The sequence below is a fragment of the Aquila chrysaetos genome, chromosome Z (assembly GCF_900496995.4).
Source record: "Aquila chrysaetos chrysaetos chromosome Z, bAquChr1.4, whole genome shotgun sequence".
Taxonomy (NCBI): domain Eukaryota; kingdom Metazoa; phylum Chordata; class Aves; order Accipitriformes; family Accipitridae; genus Aquila; species Aquila chrysaetos.
The window spans coordinates 82,021,206-82,038,644 of NC_044030.1; the positions used below are offsets into that span (position 1 = coordinate 82,021,206).

Below are 17,439 nucleotides of genomic sequence, written 5' to 3' on the forward strand. Positions count from 1 at the left end.
GCCGAGCCCGTCAGTGACGGTGGTCGCGCCTCTGGGAGAACAGATTTAAGAAGGGGAACCTGCGGTGAGTAGGGGATTGGGATGTGAGAGGAACCCCTGTGCAGACCCCGAGGTCAGTGAGGAAGGAGGGGAGGAGGAGCGGGGAGCAGGGGGATGGATGCCCCCCAGGATGGCCGCTGCTCCCTGGGAGAGCCCGCGCCGGAGCGGGCCGTGACTGGAGGACCGCGGCCCGCGGGAAGGCCCCATGTTGGAAATGTTCGTGGAGGACTGTCTGCCGTGGGAGGGACCCCACGGTGGAGCAGGGCCGAGTGAGGAGTCCTCCCCCTGAGGAGGAAGGAGCGGCAGAGACAAGGTGTGAGGAACCGACCCCAACCCCCATTCCCCGTCCCCCTGCGCCGCCGGGGGGAGGAGGGAGAGAGAACCGGGAGTGGGGCTGAGGCGGGGAGGAGGGAGGGCTGGGGGGAAGCTGTTCTAAGGTTTGGGTTTACTTCTCATTATTCTTGTTTTGGTTTGATTTCTAGTAAACTAAATTGATTTTGTTTTTTCCCCAGGTGGAGTCTGTCCTTTGCCTGTAACCATAATTGGTGAGCGATCCCTCCCTGTCCTTGTCTGACCCACGAGCCTTGCTTTACATTTTCTCCTCCCCATCCTGCCGGGGCTGGGGGGGAAGGAGTGACCAAGTAGCTTTGGTGCCGGTTAGGCTTAAACCACGACAATATGGCATTTCCTTCCCTGAGACCTCACAGCGTGCTGCAGAGACTCATAACTATAGGTACTGTCTGGTACCGCTGTGGCTGAAGTGAATCTGCTACAATAGCTGCCATGTTGAGTTTTCTAGGGGCATAAGTGATGGACACAGAAAGACAACTGCATTTCCAAGACTAAACTGGAAGCCTAAATGCTCTTCAAAGTGTTCTGATTAACCTTCAACCTCTGAGCAGGTGTTTAGTAAAATGATAAGGGAGAAGCTCTCTGGGCCACCCACTCCCTAGAAAGACACAGACAGCATTTGCTTATCTACTATTGTTTATATCAGAGATATTAGCAAAGGGAAATTACTAGATTAAACACTGTTTCCCCAGTCTTTGAAAATGCTAAGTGACAGTGAGCTGTCACCTGGTATAAACAGCCCTCAAATAATTGCATGATGAGTTGCATTTGTAAGAAAAAATGAATGTGACAAAGCAGTAGCAGACATTAAGGGTATGTCCAGGATTTTAGAGATGATTCATCTTGAGTACGGACAGGGAAATGTAGTAGCTTGCTTTGGTTATTTCATACATGAAGTCTGCAAACTGTTTAGGACTGAATAATTGGCTAATCAAAGCAAAGTCCCAAGAAAGAAAGTTTAACTGCAGAGTTCAAGATCATGTATCTGAGCAACACAACATAGTTAGAATGGGGCCAGACTGTTCCATTAACGAGGAAAATACTGAAGTTCTCAACAGAAGAAGAGGTAAAGAATCAAAGCTCACCTTGAGCTAAGAATGCATCTAAGTTAGAGGGTATAGCTCAGACTGAAATGTTGAGAGATGATCCAGATATCATTAATCTGCTCTTTGAAGGGAAACTACCACCTTTTAAAAAATTCTTTCCAAGAGAAATAGGATTTTTTTTTTTTTAATCAGTTTTTTTCCATCACAGAAAGATCTGCTATGATTTTCCTGTCTCCATTCTCCATGGCTTCAAATAATTTCTATTTCCCTTCATGTCAGGATATAATAACAACACTAAGCAGAAGGTATTTTGTTGCCTCATTGAAATCTAAACTAACTGAGTAGCTTAAGCACTTTTTACATTGTTGATTTCTTAATACTACTCCCTCCTTTTCTATTCATGGGGTTTTTTTAAGCTTACAGTGGAAGCAGCTACGCTGGCAGACACATGCCAGTGTTCCCCGCCTTTTGCCACCTTACCAAGGATTCTGCATTGCAAGTCTTACTCTGCATTTTCCTCCTTTTACGGCAGGACATCTATCCAGACTCTCTGAGAGATATCATGACGATCTGTGAAGGCCCTTGTTCTGACAAGCTGTCAGGGAAGGCACTGCAATTCAGCATCAGGTACCTACATTTAGACAGTTACAAAATATGTGTCTACATGCAAGGTAGGTATCTAAAATCCCCTTACACTTAACATAAGTATAGATGCTATTCAACTGCCCATACCTGACTCTTGCTGTTCGATATGCTCTCAGGAATCTTGTCTGGCTTTCATTTACTGGACTAGAAGGGTTCTGGTGTTCCATAGGTCCTATGTCACACCCACAGGTGGGCCAGATGACGATGACACAAGACCTGTGGGAGATCCACAGCCTGCTGGATCAGGATCGTGAACCAAAGCAGGATACTGTAGGGCATCTCAAATGGCTCTCAAAGCCTGTGATAAGGGAAGTGAGCAAAGACCTAAATCTCCACTCCTAAATCTCCCTGAATTCCACATAATCGGAATCTAGATACACAACTCGTGTAGATATTCTGATTTAGGTGTCTGAATGTGTAGCTTAGTCCTAACATAGTAGGCATAATCTGTTTGCTCTTCTTTGTGTACGTAAGACAAAATGTTTTATACCAAAAGTGAGTATTAACCTCTTAACGTGATGTACGGTGAAGATAATACCAACAGATAGAAAAATTTAAACTAATAATAAACCACAGATTTAAGAATATGGTTCAAATGCATACACCAGTATTCTTATATATTCTTAATTTCTCATGTTAAATGATGATGAATATGGAACACAAACATAGGCAATTTAGGTATGTCTACACAATCAGTCTGAATACCCTTGGAGACAGACTTTGGAAACAAACTGTACTGGTTCCAGATCATTTTATATGAGTTGTTTATCCACCCTGAGATAAGGTTAATAAATGTATGGAGAATGATGAATGAAAGGCAGTCATGACTATTTAGCTATTGATCATATGAATTTTTAAAAAAATTAATATTTTTGGAGCTCAAATCCAATTGCGGCTTGTTTAGTCCAATCTAAGTATTTTATCTTCTATGGAAAAATGAGAATGAGGATGAAACTAGGCATGGAATATACACATATACATGTTATAGATAAGAGTAGAAATTATCTGGAAACTTTCTGTACCCTAAAAATGAATTTTAATAGCACTTTTGTGGCAAGATGCCCCTCTCCTCATCTAGTAGATGTGTCCCATCTTTGTCTTCTTTCACTCTGTCATCACTAATGAGTTTGTTTTTCCCTTGTTTTATCTGTTTTCATTATTGTACCTTGAAAACAGACATAATATTCTTTATAACACAGACATTTTTTGGTAGGCATTATATAACGTTAGAATATTTTCAGTCACATTTTATCTTTTTTCTCAAATTCACCCACACATTTCCACCATCTTATTAAAGATGAGTTTAAATGTGTTTTATTTGATGCATGGGAGAATGCATTACTTTTTGTTAGGAAACCTCATGGAAATTCGTGTCCTTAATGCTGGAGTGCCTCCCATCCCACACCCATTTCAATTAAAGTTTGACATTGACACAGCCTTAATGCCCTCAACTGCTCATTTGACACAATCTCATGCAGTGATATCTCACCAAAACAGGAAGCTGCTTTCGCATCTCGTTTGCATTATGTATTCATTTTAAGATTAGTCACATGGTTAATGAGCATCTTGGAGGCTGTCCAGTTTGCTACGCTATGTCATGCTTCCTTTCCTGCCACTCTACTTGCATTAACTCTCTCTGATATTGCCAAAGACTGTACAGTGTAAATTGCTCTTATTCATTTGTTCCAGAAAATGATCACATCCACTGCCACTTGGAAATTGTTCCCATTGTTGACTACAATTAAATATTAAATGTGCGCTGAAATAATTTCATTTTCATGAAGTGCTAACCTCTGAAATTTTTCCCACATACAGTCTAACACTGAAAGAATTTCATCCTTCCCCTCCCCATTTACTTACAAAAATAATATGTTTCTGTCTCAAAATTCTGAATTGCAATGTTTGTAGCAAGCCCAAAATACTGTCATTATTCCCGCTTTATCTTGAAGTGGCGTTAAACTCAAACTGACAGCATTAAAATTAGCATTTCAGGTAGCATTTAACTTTTTAATCAATGTCTACTCTATATTTTAAAGAAATATCGACACATCTATTTGTGTATTTATGTGTATGCACATTTATTTATATCTGTATATAACGTCTGCAGTTTGAGTTTCTCAAGATCTTATCAGTTTTTCCAAACTAAGACAACCAGCTAAAATAAAAGGCAGTTTCATACATCAGAAGGGACCATTTATTGTGATCATTTATTTTGACCTCGTATGTCTGATCCACACTGTACAGAGGACTCCTCTGAATAAATTCTTACTGGAACAAAAATGCACCATTTAAACAAACAAACAAACAAAAAAACCCAAACAAAAAGCAGCCTCCTCCCTCAAATAAATCCATACTAGTCTTTAAAAAAGTCTTGGACTTAAAAAAAGTGTTGGACTATCCATCACAACATCCAGTAATTTCTTCAAAAGTATAGGTACTCCTTCTATAAATTACAAACCCAGAAAGAAAAACATGTAAATAATTCTAAATCTATTTGCATAGCTCTTTTAGGATCAAAATTAGCACATTGGAAATATATGTATGTATGACATACAAATCTATGAGCACAAGTATCACATAATGTAGCAACTGAAATATCCTTTTAACAAAAATTCTGCATCATCTCACAGTAGCAGCAGCTTTCTGTGATCAAGATCTCCTGTAATATTTAAAAAATGTCAGTGGATAACAGAAAAAATGTTGTAAATACAAAGCACCATTATATTTGAATTGTATATTTCTACTATATTGCTAGAGATGTGAGTCACAGTAGAAAAAGAAAACTCTAATGCATTGGTAACATAACGTCGAACCACAATGAAAAGGAATGATAGGGAAAAATCTATGTTCCTAGGGACTGTCACAAAAAAGGGAAAAATAAAACCTCTGGATTTTTAAAGCTACATGATTATTACTGCACAATATTTAGGATAAATTCCTAACTGTGTGTTTGGAGGGAAGCAGAAGTGGGAAGGGGAAGCACATTTGGCAGCATATTAAAGGACTCTGTATTCTGTGGTCAGTAACAGTAAGCAATTTTTACCGTAGCCTCGTGTTGGACTAGACAAAAGAGAAATATATTCTCATCTTTAGACTCCCCTTAAAGCTCACTGTCTTATCAGTTTACAGATGAAGTATAAAATAAAAATAAAATAAGGAGAAAAAAAAAATCTTCTAAAAATCTTGAAATGTCAATTGCCCATGGGTATGCTTCTATGGAGCAAGGAATAGGTCAGGACATAAAATGTGTTCTTTATACCAAAAGAATCAAGCTTCAGAACATTTTTTAGGATTGAAAAGATTTGGACTCTTATGAAATAAAACATGAAAACCAGTTGGCAGCCATTTAATGTTAAGTCAAAGCAAAAACTATTGTAGATTCCTTGTTTCAGGCTTTTTATGGGTTCCTAACTGATCATACAAGATGGTTTTGTGGCTCTTTTGTACGGACTGAATGGGGTTTGGTTCCGCTTTTCAGCTAGGATATCAATCAGATTGTAACAGCCCTATGCTCATGTGCTTTGGGAATGGTTTATTGTCCCCTGTCTTCTTTACCTAGATGCAAATATATTTCACAAGAAGCTACAGAAAGGAAAACCAGCTGAAATTAGTATTCCACTCCCATATCAACACTTAAGGTGGACAATGAAAAGTTAAAATGGACAAAGTGATTATAAACATTTAGTAGCCCCGGGGGTCATTGAAATCTTGCCTGTAAAACTGAAAGTGTTAGACTTCTGGGATTTCAAACACAATGATGTTATTCACAAAGGTCCCATAATTTCACAACCCTCTGCCCATCCATTTCTATTAGGACAGCTCTTAGAAAAAGCCCCATCAAACACAAGGAGGTCCAGTATCAATTCTGCCAGCACTACCTACTTAAATCATGGCTAAATTTGCACAGTTAAGTATCGTGGTCACTGCTGCCACAATTTCACACCACAGAAAACATAAAGAATAGGGGAGCTAGTGCAAGAACATTAGAAAAAAATACATAACGTATTTATTAGTTTCTTATGTCCATATAAAGTAAAAGAAACAATAGACCTTATCTTAAAGCTCAACTGGAGAACAGTAGACAAAGCAGGTTGGTTACTACTGGAAATCCATGGATTACCATTTAAACACATCATAGAACTTTTTTTGCTATTCCCAGAGAATATCACCCTCTCAGTGACACCTACAGAAACTCTTGTTCCTTTGAATGCCCTAAGACAAATAAAACCACAGGTAGGCAGAGCAAGTTATTTTCAAAGAAGTACACTAAAACCTGAGGTCAGTGTGCCCAGAGAAGTGCAGGGCAGCTCACGAGTTCTATAAACAGGATACAAATTGCTGAGGAATGAAAGTGGCCTAAAATGTACGACACAAAGGAAAGGCACTATATCGATATCCAGAAAGATCAGTGATCTCAGACATAGCTGAAAAGCCATACTCAATTTTCCGCTTTGCCACTCAGCTGGAGTGAAGCTACATTTCATGTGTGCCCTGTTTTTTTTCCTTTCCTCATTGTCTGCTGCTGGGTTTCTGTGAGAAACAAAACTCTGACTAGACAGACCAATGTTCTATACCAACACGGTAACTTCCCCATGACACAAAGCTTCTGTTTGTGGCTAGCTCCTTGTGACCTTCGAGGAATAACCTCCCCTCTGGCAACTCCGGGTATCAGCACAGCCTTGGCCCTGGGTATGCTCATTTTGGATCACTTTTCTTACTGGCAACCCAGAAAATTCTCTAGAACTGTAATGTTTTATTAGACTGATGGGAAGTAGTTAAAACATGTCTACCAGTGGGTGTACAAAAAGCCATGAGATGAATTCTGTGATTTGAAACCAGGGTCTCAAAAGTAGTATTAGCAATCTCAACAGTATCAACTTTTTCAGTGTACTGAGATTTTTTAATGTATTTGTTATTACAAGTCAGATAACAAATGATTGCTTCTATTCGGTTTTTGGGTTTATGTTCAATTTTGGGGGGTCATACCACAAATTTACCCAAGAGGAATGTACGTACTTAGCCCAAGATTATACTCTGCTGTTTAGTACATGGTTTAGAGCATGAATAGAAATAAACCTTTCTCAAGATGTCCTCAGCATGTTCTGAGAGGCAGAAGTGCTGAACAGATAAAACTCAAGAGTCGTATTTCCAGTTCTGCCTCTAGCCAGCTGTGTGAGTTTGAATTCAATATTTCATTTCTCTGTTCTCTATCTCCCTTTCTCTTCTCCTATTTAGAATGTTGGTTTTACTGAGTAGAAGCTGCATCTTACTCAAGGAGACCTTCATCCTGATTAGATCCTCTAGGCATTCCTGCAGTATGTACTTATAATGCATCATAAGCTTTCCTTCTCTTTATGATTATCTATTATTCATATTGTGGTAGTGTCTAGAGACCAATAAGTTAAGATTATGACAAGATACAATATATGGATAAAAACAGATGGCAGGTGGATAGTTAATAATAAAGATGGGTGTATGTACATAACTTAAAGGTGTCAGTAACTACTAATGCTCCTCTTTTCCAATTAGATCTAATGATCATTTTTTTCCTGTGTGCACCAAATGAATTTGTAGCAATTCCATAGTAGCTTTGCCTTCTTTAGAGTTGACACTTCTCGTTTTTATTTTGTGATATTTTTAATAGTTATAAAATTACTAGTGGCATGAAGAGTTTATACATTTTTTTTCATCATTAAAATACCACAATTTACTAGAAGTTAATATCCAGGAAATGTGGAATACTAGAGAAATAACAAATTAAAAGAAATACTACCATTAGCTGCTCTACTTAGCAATGCAGTAATTTTATAGAGGTTAAACCTGCATTTGAAAGATTTGAAAATTTCAAAGATGAGAAAAAAATTATTTTGGCTGAGGGTCTGGAAAAGTCTCCCCCCGCCAAGCAACCTTTGTAAGTGTTAATATTTTTAGTGCCTCTCACTTATCAGGCCGAGATTCTGCCATCTTCCCCTACGTATAACTACATACTGCACGTGGATAGTCCCTGTAAGAGCTTTTTCGTATAAGTAAAACTAACTAATAAAGCTACCCTTAAATGAATAAATATTCAGTTCTGCCAATTTCTACCTCGATGTGATGTACATTTTTTACTACACTGATTCATATTAGTAATTATAGTAGTGCCCAGAAGATGCTCAACGGCAAGAAAAAACCCCAGGCTTTTGACAACCATTCTTGACATCATAGAGTCATAGAATGGTTGAGGTTGTCAGGGACTTCTGGAGGTCATCTGGGCCAAACCCCTGCTCAAGCAGGGCTACCGACAGCAGGCTGCCCAGGACTATGTCTATACAGGTGTCTGGCAGGATGTGCATAGGTTATACCCAATACAACAACAGGAATCCAGGGCTGTTCAAGGCATTAAGTTACTTGGGTTTATACCCTGTAAATATCTTCCAAGTTTGTACCCAACTTAGAAGGGGGAAAAACAGTTGAAATGTTTTAATGAAACACAATTTTTGCCACAGCCTTTTTGGGTTAACTGTTTTAGAAATAGAAAATCAGCTCAGTTAGCCAGAATTCATCCCAGATCTCTCTTCCAGCTCAGATTGTCCCATCGTACTCCAGCCATATAGTCATGTAAAATGGTTGGCATCTAAAGGTGATGACTTTCAGTGTATTGCAGATACACATGAATATTCATCATTACTTAAGTTTATAATGCAGCTAAACCCAATGGAGTGGGTTCCCAGAGCACAACTCTAGTATAATAAATACAGTAGTCACCTGATTTTTCTAGAGAAGGTCAACTAACAGTTTAAATGTGGAAAACAGCACTAAAATAACAAAACATTTAAAAACACACTCCAGAGTGGAGTTTTTACATTATTTTAGTACTTTGAAAGACTGCTTTCTATTTTGTAAGATTTTTGTTTTGTATTCTGTGATTATAATTGCACAGACATTAATAATTATAGAGCATGGAGCCACAATTCTGTTGTTGAAAGAGATTTTGCACAAAGTATTTCAGGAAGAAATAACTACGGTATGACCATGACACAATTTAATTGTCATCACAAAATTAAGGTTTCATCTAAAGTTTACAAACCTTGCTTCTGTCTAAGTGCTATTTAGGAGAGCTTCTCCCTCTATGCAATCTCGAATAGGCGGAGAGTTTGAAAGGGGTGAAGAAGAGAATGATCTCTACTCACCTATAGTTGGATCGTGATAGTCAGGGAACCGATGGCTTATGAACTGCATTGTCATTGCTGGAGAGGAGAAAGACAGAGGGAAGAAAAAAGAATTATATTAGTCTTTAAATGACAACAGAGAAAAGAAGAAGCAGAGAACTCACTCATCCAGAATTCAGCTTAGAAAATGAGACAAAATTCAGTCTTATATCTACAGCTGCAAGAATGAATTGGCATTATAGTGATAACTAAGAACGGATTAATGGAAAAAGCATGAATGAAACATCTTTAATTGTCTTACTTTCTTCCTTTTTAAACTGCATTTTAACAATTGCTGTATTAAAATGTTATATCTTTTTAACACTTGGTAAATACTGTTAACCTGATATTGTATACAGATGAAAACTGCCATGGAGAAAACATAAACTATAATTTACAAAGCTGATTCATAATAGTTTTCATGATGTTACAAAATGCCACTAACTGCAGTACCTGATTTGATTTATGGTGTATTCGAGTTCACGGACTTTGAATAACCACGAAAGTGGGCTTGGGTATTCAGTGGTCACAGTAATATCATCAGTTATCAGAACAACATGGGAAGTTATTTTATCTTTATTGGTTTTCCTCAGGAGTTTGAATCTCAGCTCATTCGAAAAGTAAAGGTATCTACCTAGCACTGAGAGCTGTGAAGAGAAGACCTTCAGAAAGGAAATAGGTGAATATCAATTGAACAGAAGGACAAAAAAATAGAACCTAACAGATTTTTTTTAAAATATTGCTTGATTTTTAAGCCAATTTCATTATTTTAATTTTTCATGTTTTTTTAATGCCTGCATTAAAATTCCTCTATAGCTGCTATGTGGACATTTGTTTAAAAAAAGTACCCCACCTGAATGATAACTATCAGTCACAACACGTTAAATCAAACATGAGATTCTGCCTTATGCCTTGAACGTCTCAGTTACCTTCAATAGCAGAGGTTATGAACAAGAAGTGCAACATTTAAAAAATTCTGCGTATTAATACACCCATTCTTAAAACCGCATTTAGTTTAATGTTTGTCCTCCTTATATTTTCAAGAATCAGGGGGTTAAGGAGATAGTTTTACAAAATGATACAGACAGTGAGTATTAAACATTTATTACCATGTTAATAAATTATTGCATCTTTAGTGTAGACAAATATAAATGTTAAGAAGCAGCATTATAAATTCATAGTAACTCAGAGAGGATAACTGTGTAAAAAAAGCTCATTCAGTCTATACATATTATAGGGGAATAAATCTACGTGCAGTGACACTCATGTCTTCTGTATTATCTGTTGTCAGATGTATTACTTTTAAGTACTGTGTATGTTTGGACACTTTCATTTCCAGGACACCTGGTTTTTTAATCACGACAGATTTTTAGGCACCTCCATCTGATAACTGTTAGTGGTTTATGAAGAATAAATTGATGCCTAATGTGATCTGCCTAGTTTGCTCTGAGAAGCAGAGGCAGCTAGCAGAGATGCTGTTCATATGGTTTATGCCTACACATTTTGAGTTTTCTGAGGGCCTGTACCACAAATGAATTCAATTTGCTTTACTACCTGCTGCTTTTTCCTGCCAAGCTTTTTTTTTAAAAAGCAAACTACTCTGTATCTGATCTCATTCTGTTTCTTTTTGGAGCTATGCTTGCATCACAAAATCTGTTGTTAGAACTGAAATGGAAATTCTCAGAGGACACCCAGGAATCATGGTAAACATTTTTGCTCTCTCCTGAGACAGCCCCAAATCAATACATCATTTATATCCTCATCAAATCCACAGGATCTAAAAGAGGACTGAAATAATTTGGAAGCATCATACTGACTTTCTACTGTAACATGCAAAATGTTAGCCACTGGGACGTGTAAAATTTATATGCCTCAGACCACTCTGTGTGTGTGAATATGCATCATCAAAACTTTTACAGGAACCTGGGCTGCACACAGTGCTTTAGAGGCAGATCAGAAGAAGAACTTATGTCTTGTAATGTCAAGTGCAACAACACTGACTTGTATATGCCTGATCCTAATCTCAGTCCAGAGCTCTGCATGAGCTGCTTTGGTTATATATAAAATGAATCTGGAGAGGTACAGAATTTGAGAAAGGTGTTCAGAGAAGCACTGTACATAATGAAATGAAAACATCTTGCCATCAGCTGGCTAGGGAAACGGTGAATAAAAGCTTCCTTTTACATGCATTTTATCCCACAAGTGCTTCCATGACAGCCCTTTGTCAAGGGCTCCTCCTAATTACCAGGATAAGGAACCTCTTTGGCCTCTTTAGTGCTTGTCACCTCTTGCATGGGGATTAGGACCCTCTTCCAGAAACAGGTTACATGGTTTTGTTTTCTCAGACAGAAGGAATGGAGGTACGCTGGTCTGTTTAATCACTGAGTTACAATGTAGAATAAGGAAACTGGGGTATAAGAGGTGGGAATTGCAACCCATCTTCCTCTGTGTGTTCTTTAAAATAAGAATTTGCATTTTCTGTTAAACCCTACTGAATATTAGTGCAGCAAGCATTTTCAGAGCAGGCGTAACAGGCCATTTTCTCTAAGGGAAAGGAACAGCTAGCTTTTGACGTCGAACAACAAACCCCTTACTTCATGAGGACAGGGGACAAGGAAGTCTCAAAATATCAGGTCAGATGTACAACAACAGTCGTGTCCAGATTTACCAGATATTCCACAGTCTTGGCTGCTAGACATGCAGAAATTAGTTCTAAATGATGATCAGAATTTGGTGGAATGCTTGCCAGAGCAAAGGAAGGCTCAATCACCGCTGGCATGAAACCACACAACTCAGCTGGAGCCTCGGGAATTAGACGTGTTTATAACCAACTCTGTCTGGGCTCCCCAGCAGGACAGCTGCCTCAGCTGGAATATACTGGCCTCTTCCCTGATACTAACATCAGTTCCAAAGTCATCTTCCAGAGCAAATTAATTTTGAAAACTAATACAAAAATGGCATGGGTATTCCATGCTACTTTATGAAAATATTCTCCTTGGTCCCTCCTTTTCTCCTTATCCATTATCCTTTTTTTCCATATAAATTTACACTCACACCTAACAAATCCAAACCATCATCAGATACGGTTGTGACCATTTTCCTTTGGAAATCCAAATAATACTGCTCGAAATTTTTACAGATCTATAAATTAGGGACCTTTAACTCTAATTTATGCCACACATAAAGCACTGAATCAAAATGCGGCTTTAAAGCAGGATATTAAAACAGAATAAATGGATAAGACCGATATTTGAATAAATACATATACATGTAAAAGCAGAGTCCGTTAAAAAATGGTAAAAAACAAAACAAAACAAAACCTTTTAATCCATAGCAGATATTGTGAAACATTTTGAATTGCAAGTTGCCTGAAAATTTTTAATGAATATTTTATAACACTGTGAAGATCATTCCATTTAAATGGGACATGTTCATCACATGGCAACTACGATAAGTAAAAGGATCATTGTTTCAGATGAATAGTATCTTCTTTATATCCATCTGTGGCTAAGCAAGTGCAGATAGCCTCAGCTGAATAAATGTAAGCCTGATATGCATGAGTAACTGTGTAACTTTAAAGTTCTTTTGCATTTTTTAAATAAAAAAGGCATTCAGATCCTGCATTTAATTTTTAGTTGTTTCCAATTATGCTTATCCAATGTTCATTAACTATCTAGAAAGGTATACATGATATCGATGTTGGCACTGAAATATATATTTTCTATGAACGATAAACTTAGTCCTGTCTGCTACTTCCAATGTAATTCCTGCACCCTTTCTAATATTTTATTTACCTCCCAGTAGGAAATGCCATGCTTAGAAAAAAAGGCTGAGGTAATATTATTTATTCTAAAGCATCCTTTTGATCAGTGCAACAATATTAAATTCCATGTAAAGAAGGTACCAACTTTTTAAAATATATGTGTTTGTGTGAGCCCATAGGTCAATAGAAAAAATGCTTCAATACCAATGCAGTTGTGAGAGCAGATACAGTAGAATCCCACTGTCCTTATAACTTGTTCTAAATTTGATTTATACCAACAACTTTGAAAGTAGTCCTACACCTATTTTTCAAGGCTGGAGAGTACGTTGTGAGCTTATGCAATATTCTTTATAGTAATAGTATCTCTTGATGTGAATATCTCATCCTGAGCTTCCTATCCCTCTTTATTCACCCAAGAACTTCCATGTATTCGTACTCTCCTGGGTGCTGTGTATAACTGTATATTAATCCATTTCCAAAAGAATCTTTACCCTCATCACAAAATCCTGCACTTTAAATAGGCTAACAAAATGACCACAGTAGTTGCAACTCAGAGACCTGTGATTCCGTACGGTTGAGTCACTTTAGTTTAGATCCACTATTCCTGTGGATCTTTAACTTGGGTTTTTATAGACATTGAGGTTTCGAACATACCAGCATAGAAGATGGACTTCAAAATAATATAACATGGTAAAATCAGTGGATTTATAGATTAGTTGATGAAGTTCATGAGAAAAGAAGAAAGCGTATAGGTATTATTAGCATAGAGAAGGTGGCAAAGAAGCTACAGAGTCTAAAACCAGAACAGTAGATCATATTAACGAAGTATGCACCAGAGGAAGAGACTTTGTCACAGAAAAGAAAAAGCAATAAATGCACTAAAAGTTTAAGAGACATCCTTCCCTCTATCAATCTGTAAAATGAAATAACTTTCTAAAAACATGGCCAGGGCATGTTGAACATACCTGATTTTATACTTTTGATAAGGTGTTTGTGTATATATATATATATATGTAAAAATGTTACAATCTCAAAGTTAGACTATTTCAGCAACTAGACAAGCATTTTATTACTACTATTTTATCTCTGAAATACTGGGTGGTTTGAACAGTTCTGGTTTTTCTGATGGTTTCAAACCCACAGGACCCTAGGTATCATCTTCTAAAATGTATGATCTTTTCAAATGTTCATGCCTGAAAATTGGAATGTTGACTTCTGTTTCATTGGCTTGGAAAAATGACAAACATCCTTATAACTAACTCTTTTGGAACTCATTCCTGAATTTTTAGATTGACTTGTCAAGTAAAAAGTCATTTGCAATCATTCTTCTGCCCATTGAATCTTATCAAATAGACTTTGTAATAACAATGTGCAAACATATCCATGATGAACAGCAAGAAGTGAAGACGGTAGTTTTTTCCAAAATCTTATCTGCTCTCTGAATTGTATTAACACTCACAGCAACTTTGAATGGCTGGAGACACCAATAATGCTAGCATATATTAGGAAAAGAGAAAAAAAAAAAAGAAAAAAAGAAAAAGTTAGAAAAAATCTAAATACAGTCTGAGAAAGATTGCATGTATGGTCAGTTTTTGCAAGTTTAATAAATCAAGGTAAAAGACAACCAAGAAAAAGAAAAGCTATTAAAGCTAACGGGAAATTTTTCTGTGAAACAAATGGGAGATGCTAGCTGGAGACAAATTTAGGCTACAAAATATTTCTAGCCACCAGATGGGGGATTTTCTGAAACAGAATTCACACATGGATGGAAGATGCAAGAAACCTTTTTGATTTTAAGGTGCTTCCTAAATGAAAAGATTGCCTTGAATCAGTGACACAGAAGGTTCTTCTGGAGAATTTTCCCCTGTACTCTCAATTTCAGGTGGGGAGAATGTTTGCTTTCCTAAAATACTATGTGCTTTTGATCTCAAACATTTTATAAAGAGTCTCTTGCTTTCCAGGGAGAAATTTCCTTATGGAAAACATTGCTTTGTAAAAACCAGGGAAAACTTAAATGAGCCTATGTTTATGATATGCTTGTGTAGAGGAAAAGTAAAATAAAATCTGAGATAGCTTCATATACAATTCATGCAGTCAAAGCCAGCCCATCTGCAGCCTTTGCTATTTTGAATAAAATGTGTTGCACTTCTGAGATACTACACTGTTATCTTTTTTCCTGCCCCTTACTAAGAAATCTTACGAAATAGCAGACATCTCTATCAGACGACAGCTTTCCAAGTCACAAAGGACTATGTGATTTGAGTATACAGTATATTTCCTCTAGTTTATTTCTGTTTATTTTATCTATGCATGCTGCATTTAGATCACAGTACATTTTAGAATAAATAACTGACAGCAGTAGTCACCTGAACCAAAACAAAAGGAGTCAGAACGATGAACTACTAATGTTGTTACATTCAAATGTTTCACATCAGTGTGAAAAAAAATTGCCAGACAGCTACAATGTGAAAGGTGAGAGAGGTTGGTTGATGTCAGCAGAGAGAAGATCATCCAAACCAGCAGTCTTCCATGATGACAGGTAGCTAACTTGGTTAGATGGGAAACTAAAACCCTTACCTGGAAGAGTATGTGAATGACCTGCCCCAGGCAGAAATCAATGGGATTACCCGTTTTACCACTGTTGAGGTATGTGTTGTGTTGGATCTGAGCACGGAACACCCAGCGTGGCTGAAGGTTTGCGACGAGTGTTTTGACAAGTATCTATTTTAGTCAAAAAGATGAATGAGAAGAAGAGTGATGTCTAATGCAGGGGTTTAAGAAATTTTAAGAATATAAGGAAGGTAAATAAAGAATGATTATTTATTTTCTCACCATACCAGGCAATATTACCTAGCAACAAAATATTTTTGCACATTGAGTATAGTTAACTGCATGATTGTCCCATGACATGGTAAATGGCAAATGAATTGCTGCATTAAAACATTGATTTTTTTTTTTTAAGTACTAAAAGATCTCACCCCACGATAAGACACTCTTATCTTCATACTGCTGCAGGATGTGAAGATTTTCAAGAAGTTTTAATACATTTTATTTTGTTCATATATTCTTCCAAAAAAACCACTACAGGCTAGATGCACTGATAGGATACCAGCCTAAAGGCACCTTTGTTCTGACCCAGTACAGCCATTTTTATGTTGTTATACCCTGTAAAAAATAAGATAAGAGCTCTACCACATCATTTCAGGAACGAATGCTGCAAAGTCTGTGAGCTGCAATTATTAATTTTTTAGGTATTACGATGTATTATTTATTGAGCTTTGGCTGTGAAATGAAGGCAAGCTAGATTTTATTTCTCTGTGTTAAATTCATTCTGGTGTACTAGAAAAATACAGAAGCTTTCTGTACAGCAATCTACTGCATATGCTAGGCTGCTGATACAGCATTGCTTTTTACACTGCTTTTTGCCAAAGTAAGAGGTGTTTTATTCACTTACCAAAGTGAAGTCCACAGCAAAGAGCAGTAAGCATCAGAAAACGTCTTAAAAACCAAAAGTCTTTTAAATTAAATCTGTCTTATTAGAATGAAAATCAACTACACAAAACCCCAGAACATGTAAATTTTAAACAGAGAAAACTCAAGTTACTAAGACAGCCAAAACAGAAACAGGGAACTCCTCCTTGTCATTGAATTGTTACAGATGGATCCTTCTGTTAAACTTGTGTTGGCTTGGTCTGGGTTAAAGACCATCACCTCCAAAGCCTGTCCATCTTCTATTTACTCCCATCAGTTCTGACTCTCACTGTCTTGCATCCCATTTCCTCCCTGGGAATCCACATTTTCTTGCCAGGAAGGTTGCGGTCTTTCTCTCCCTCCAGAGGGTCCCAGCTAGATCCCTCATTGCCTTGTTAAAAAAAAGTAACACACAAAATTACTAAGGAAACACGTTAAAGTAAGTCTCAAGAGAAAAACCAAACGAAACCAAAAATTAACATTCATAGTGATTGAAATAGGAGAGCTGGTTTTGCTGTTTAGACTGCAGAACAAAAGAAAGACTTGCTCATATAGTTTTGTACCTTCCACCATTGTAAAGTAAGAGCAGACTATAATCAAAATACATTGAAGTGGAGCTGGTGGTGACAGAGCAAGGCAGAAAACAGCTTTCCTCGGAGAATATTCAGGTTTAGAATTTCTCCTCTTGCATCCCAAGGAAACAAAGGACTTGATGCAGAAATCTATACGTTCTAGCAGTATGTGCCCCCAGGGTAAAAGCAAAGAATTAGGAAGCAGAAGAGGAGAATCACTCCCTCAGAAAGGATAGGAAAAAATCTTTGTTTTGTTTTGGGACCCACCTTGAATGAATAAATAAAAATCACTAATCTCAGAGTATCTCTCAAGCTGCTCTTTCTCACAAGCATTAGATGTAAAGACAGGAGTTCTCACTATT

The 17,439-nt window shown here is 37.3% G+C and overlaps 1 protein-coding gene across 2 annotated transcripts in view; it reads right to left on the minus strand.

The window, feature by feature from the left end:
- RIT2 (Ras like without CAAX 2) overlaps positions 1-17,439 on the minus strand; it is a 198,369-nt gene that overhangs the window by 116,122 nt on the left and 64,808 nt on the right. For both annotated transcript variants that reach the window (XM_030005758.2, XM_030005757.1), the window contains exon 2: positions 9,254-9,310. In XM_030005758.2, the coding sequence (XP_029861618.1) occupies positions 9,254-9,308 (55 nt within the window). In that variant the 5' untranslated portion in view covers positions 9,309-9,310. The remainder of the gene's footprint in view (positions 1-9,253; positions 9,311-17,439) is intronic.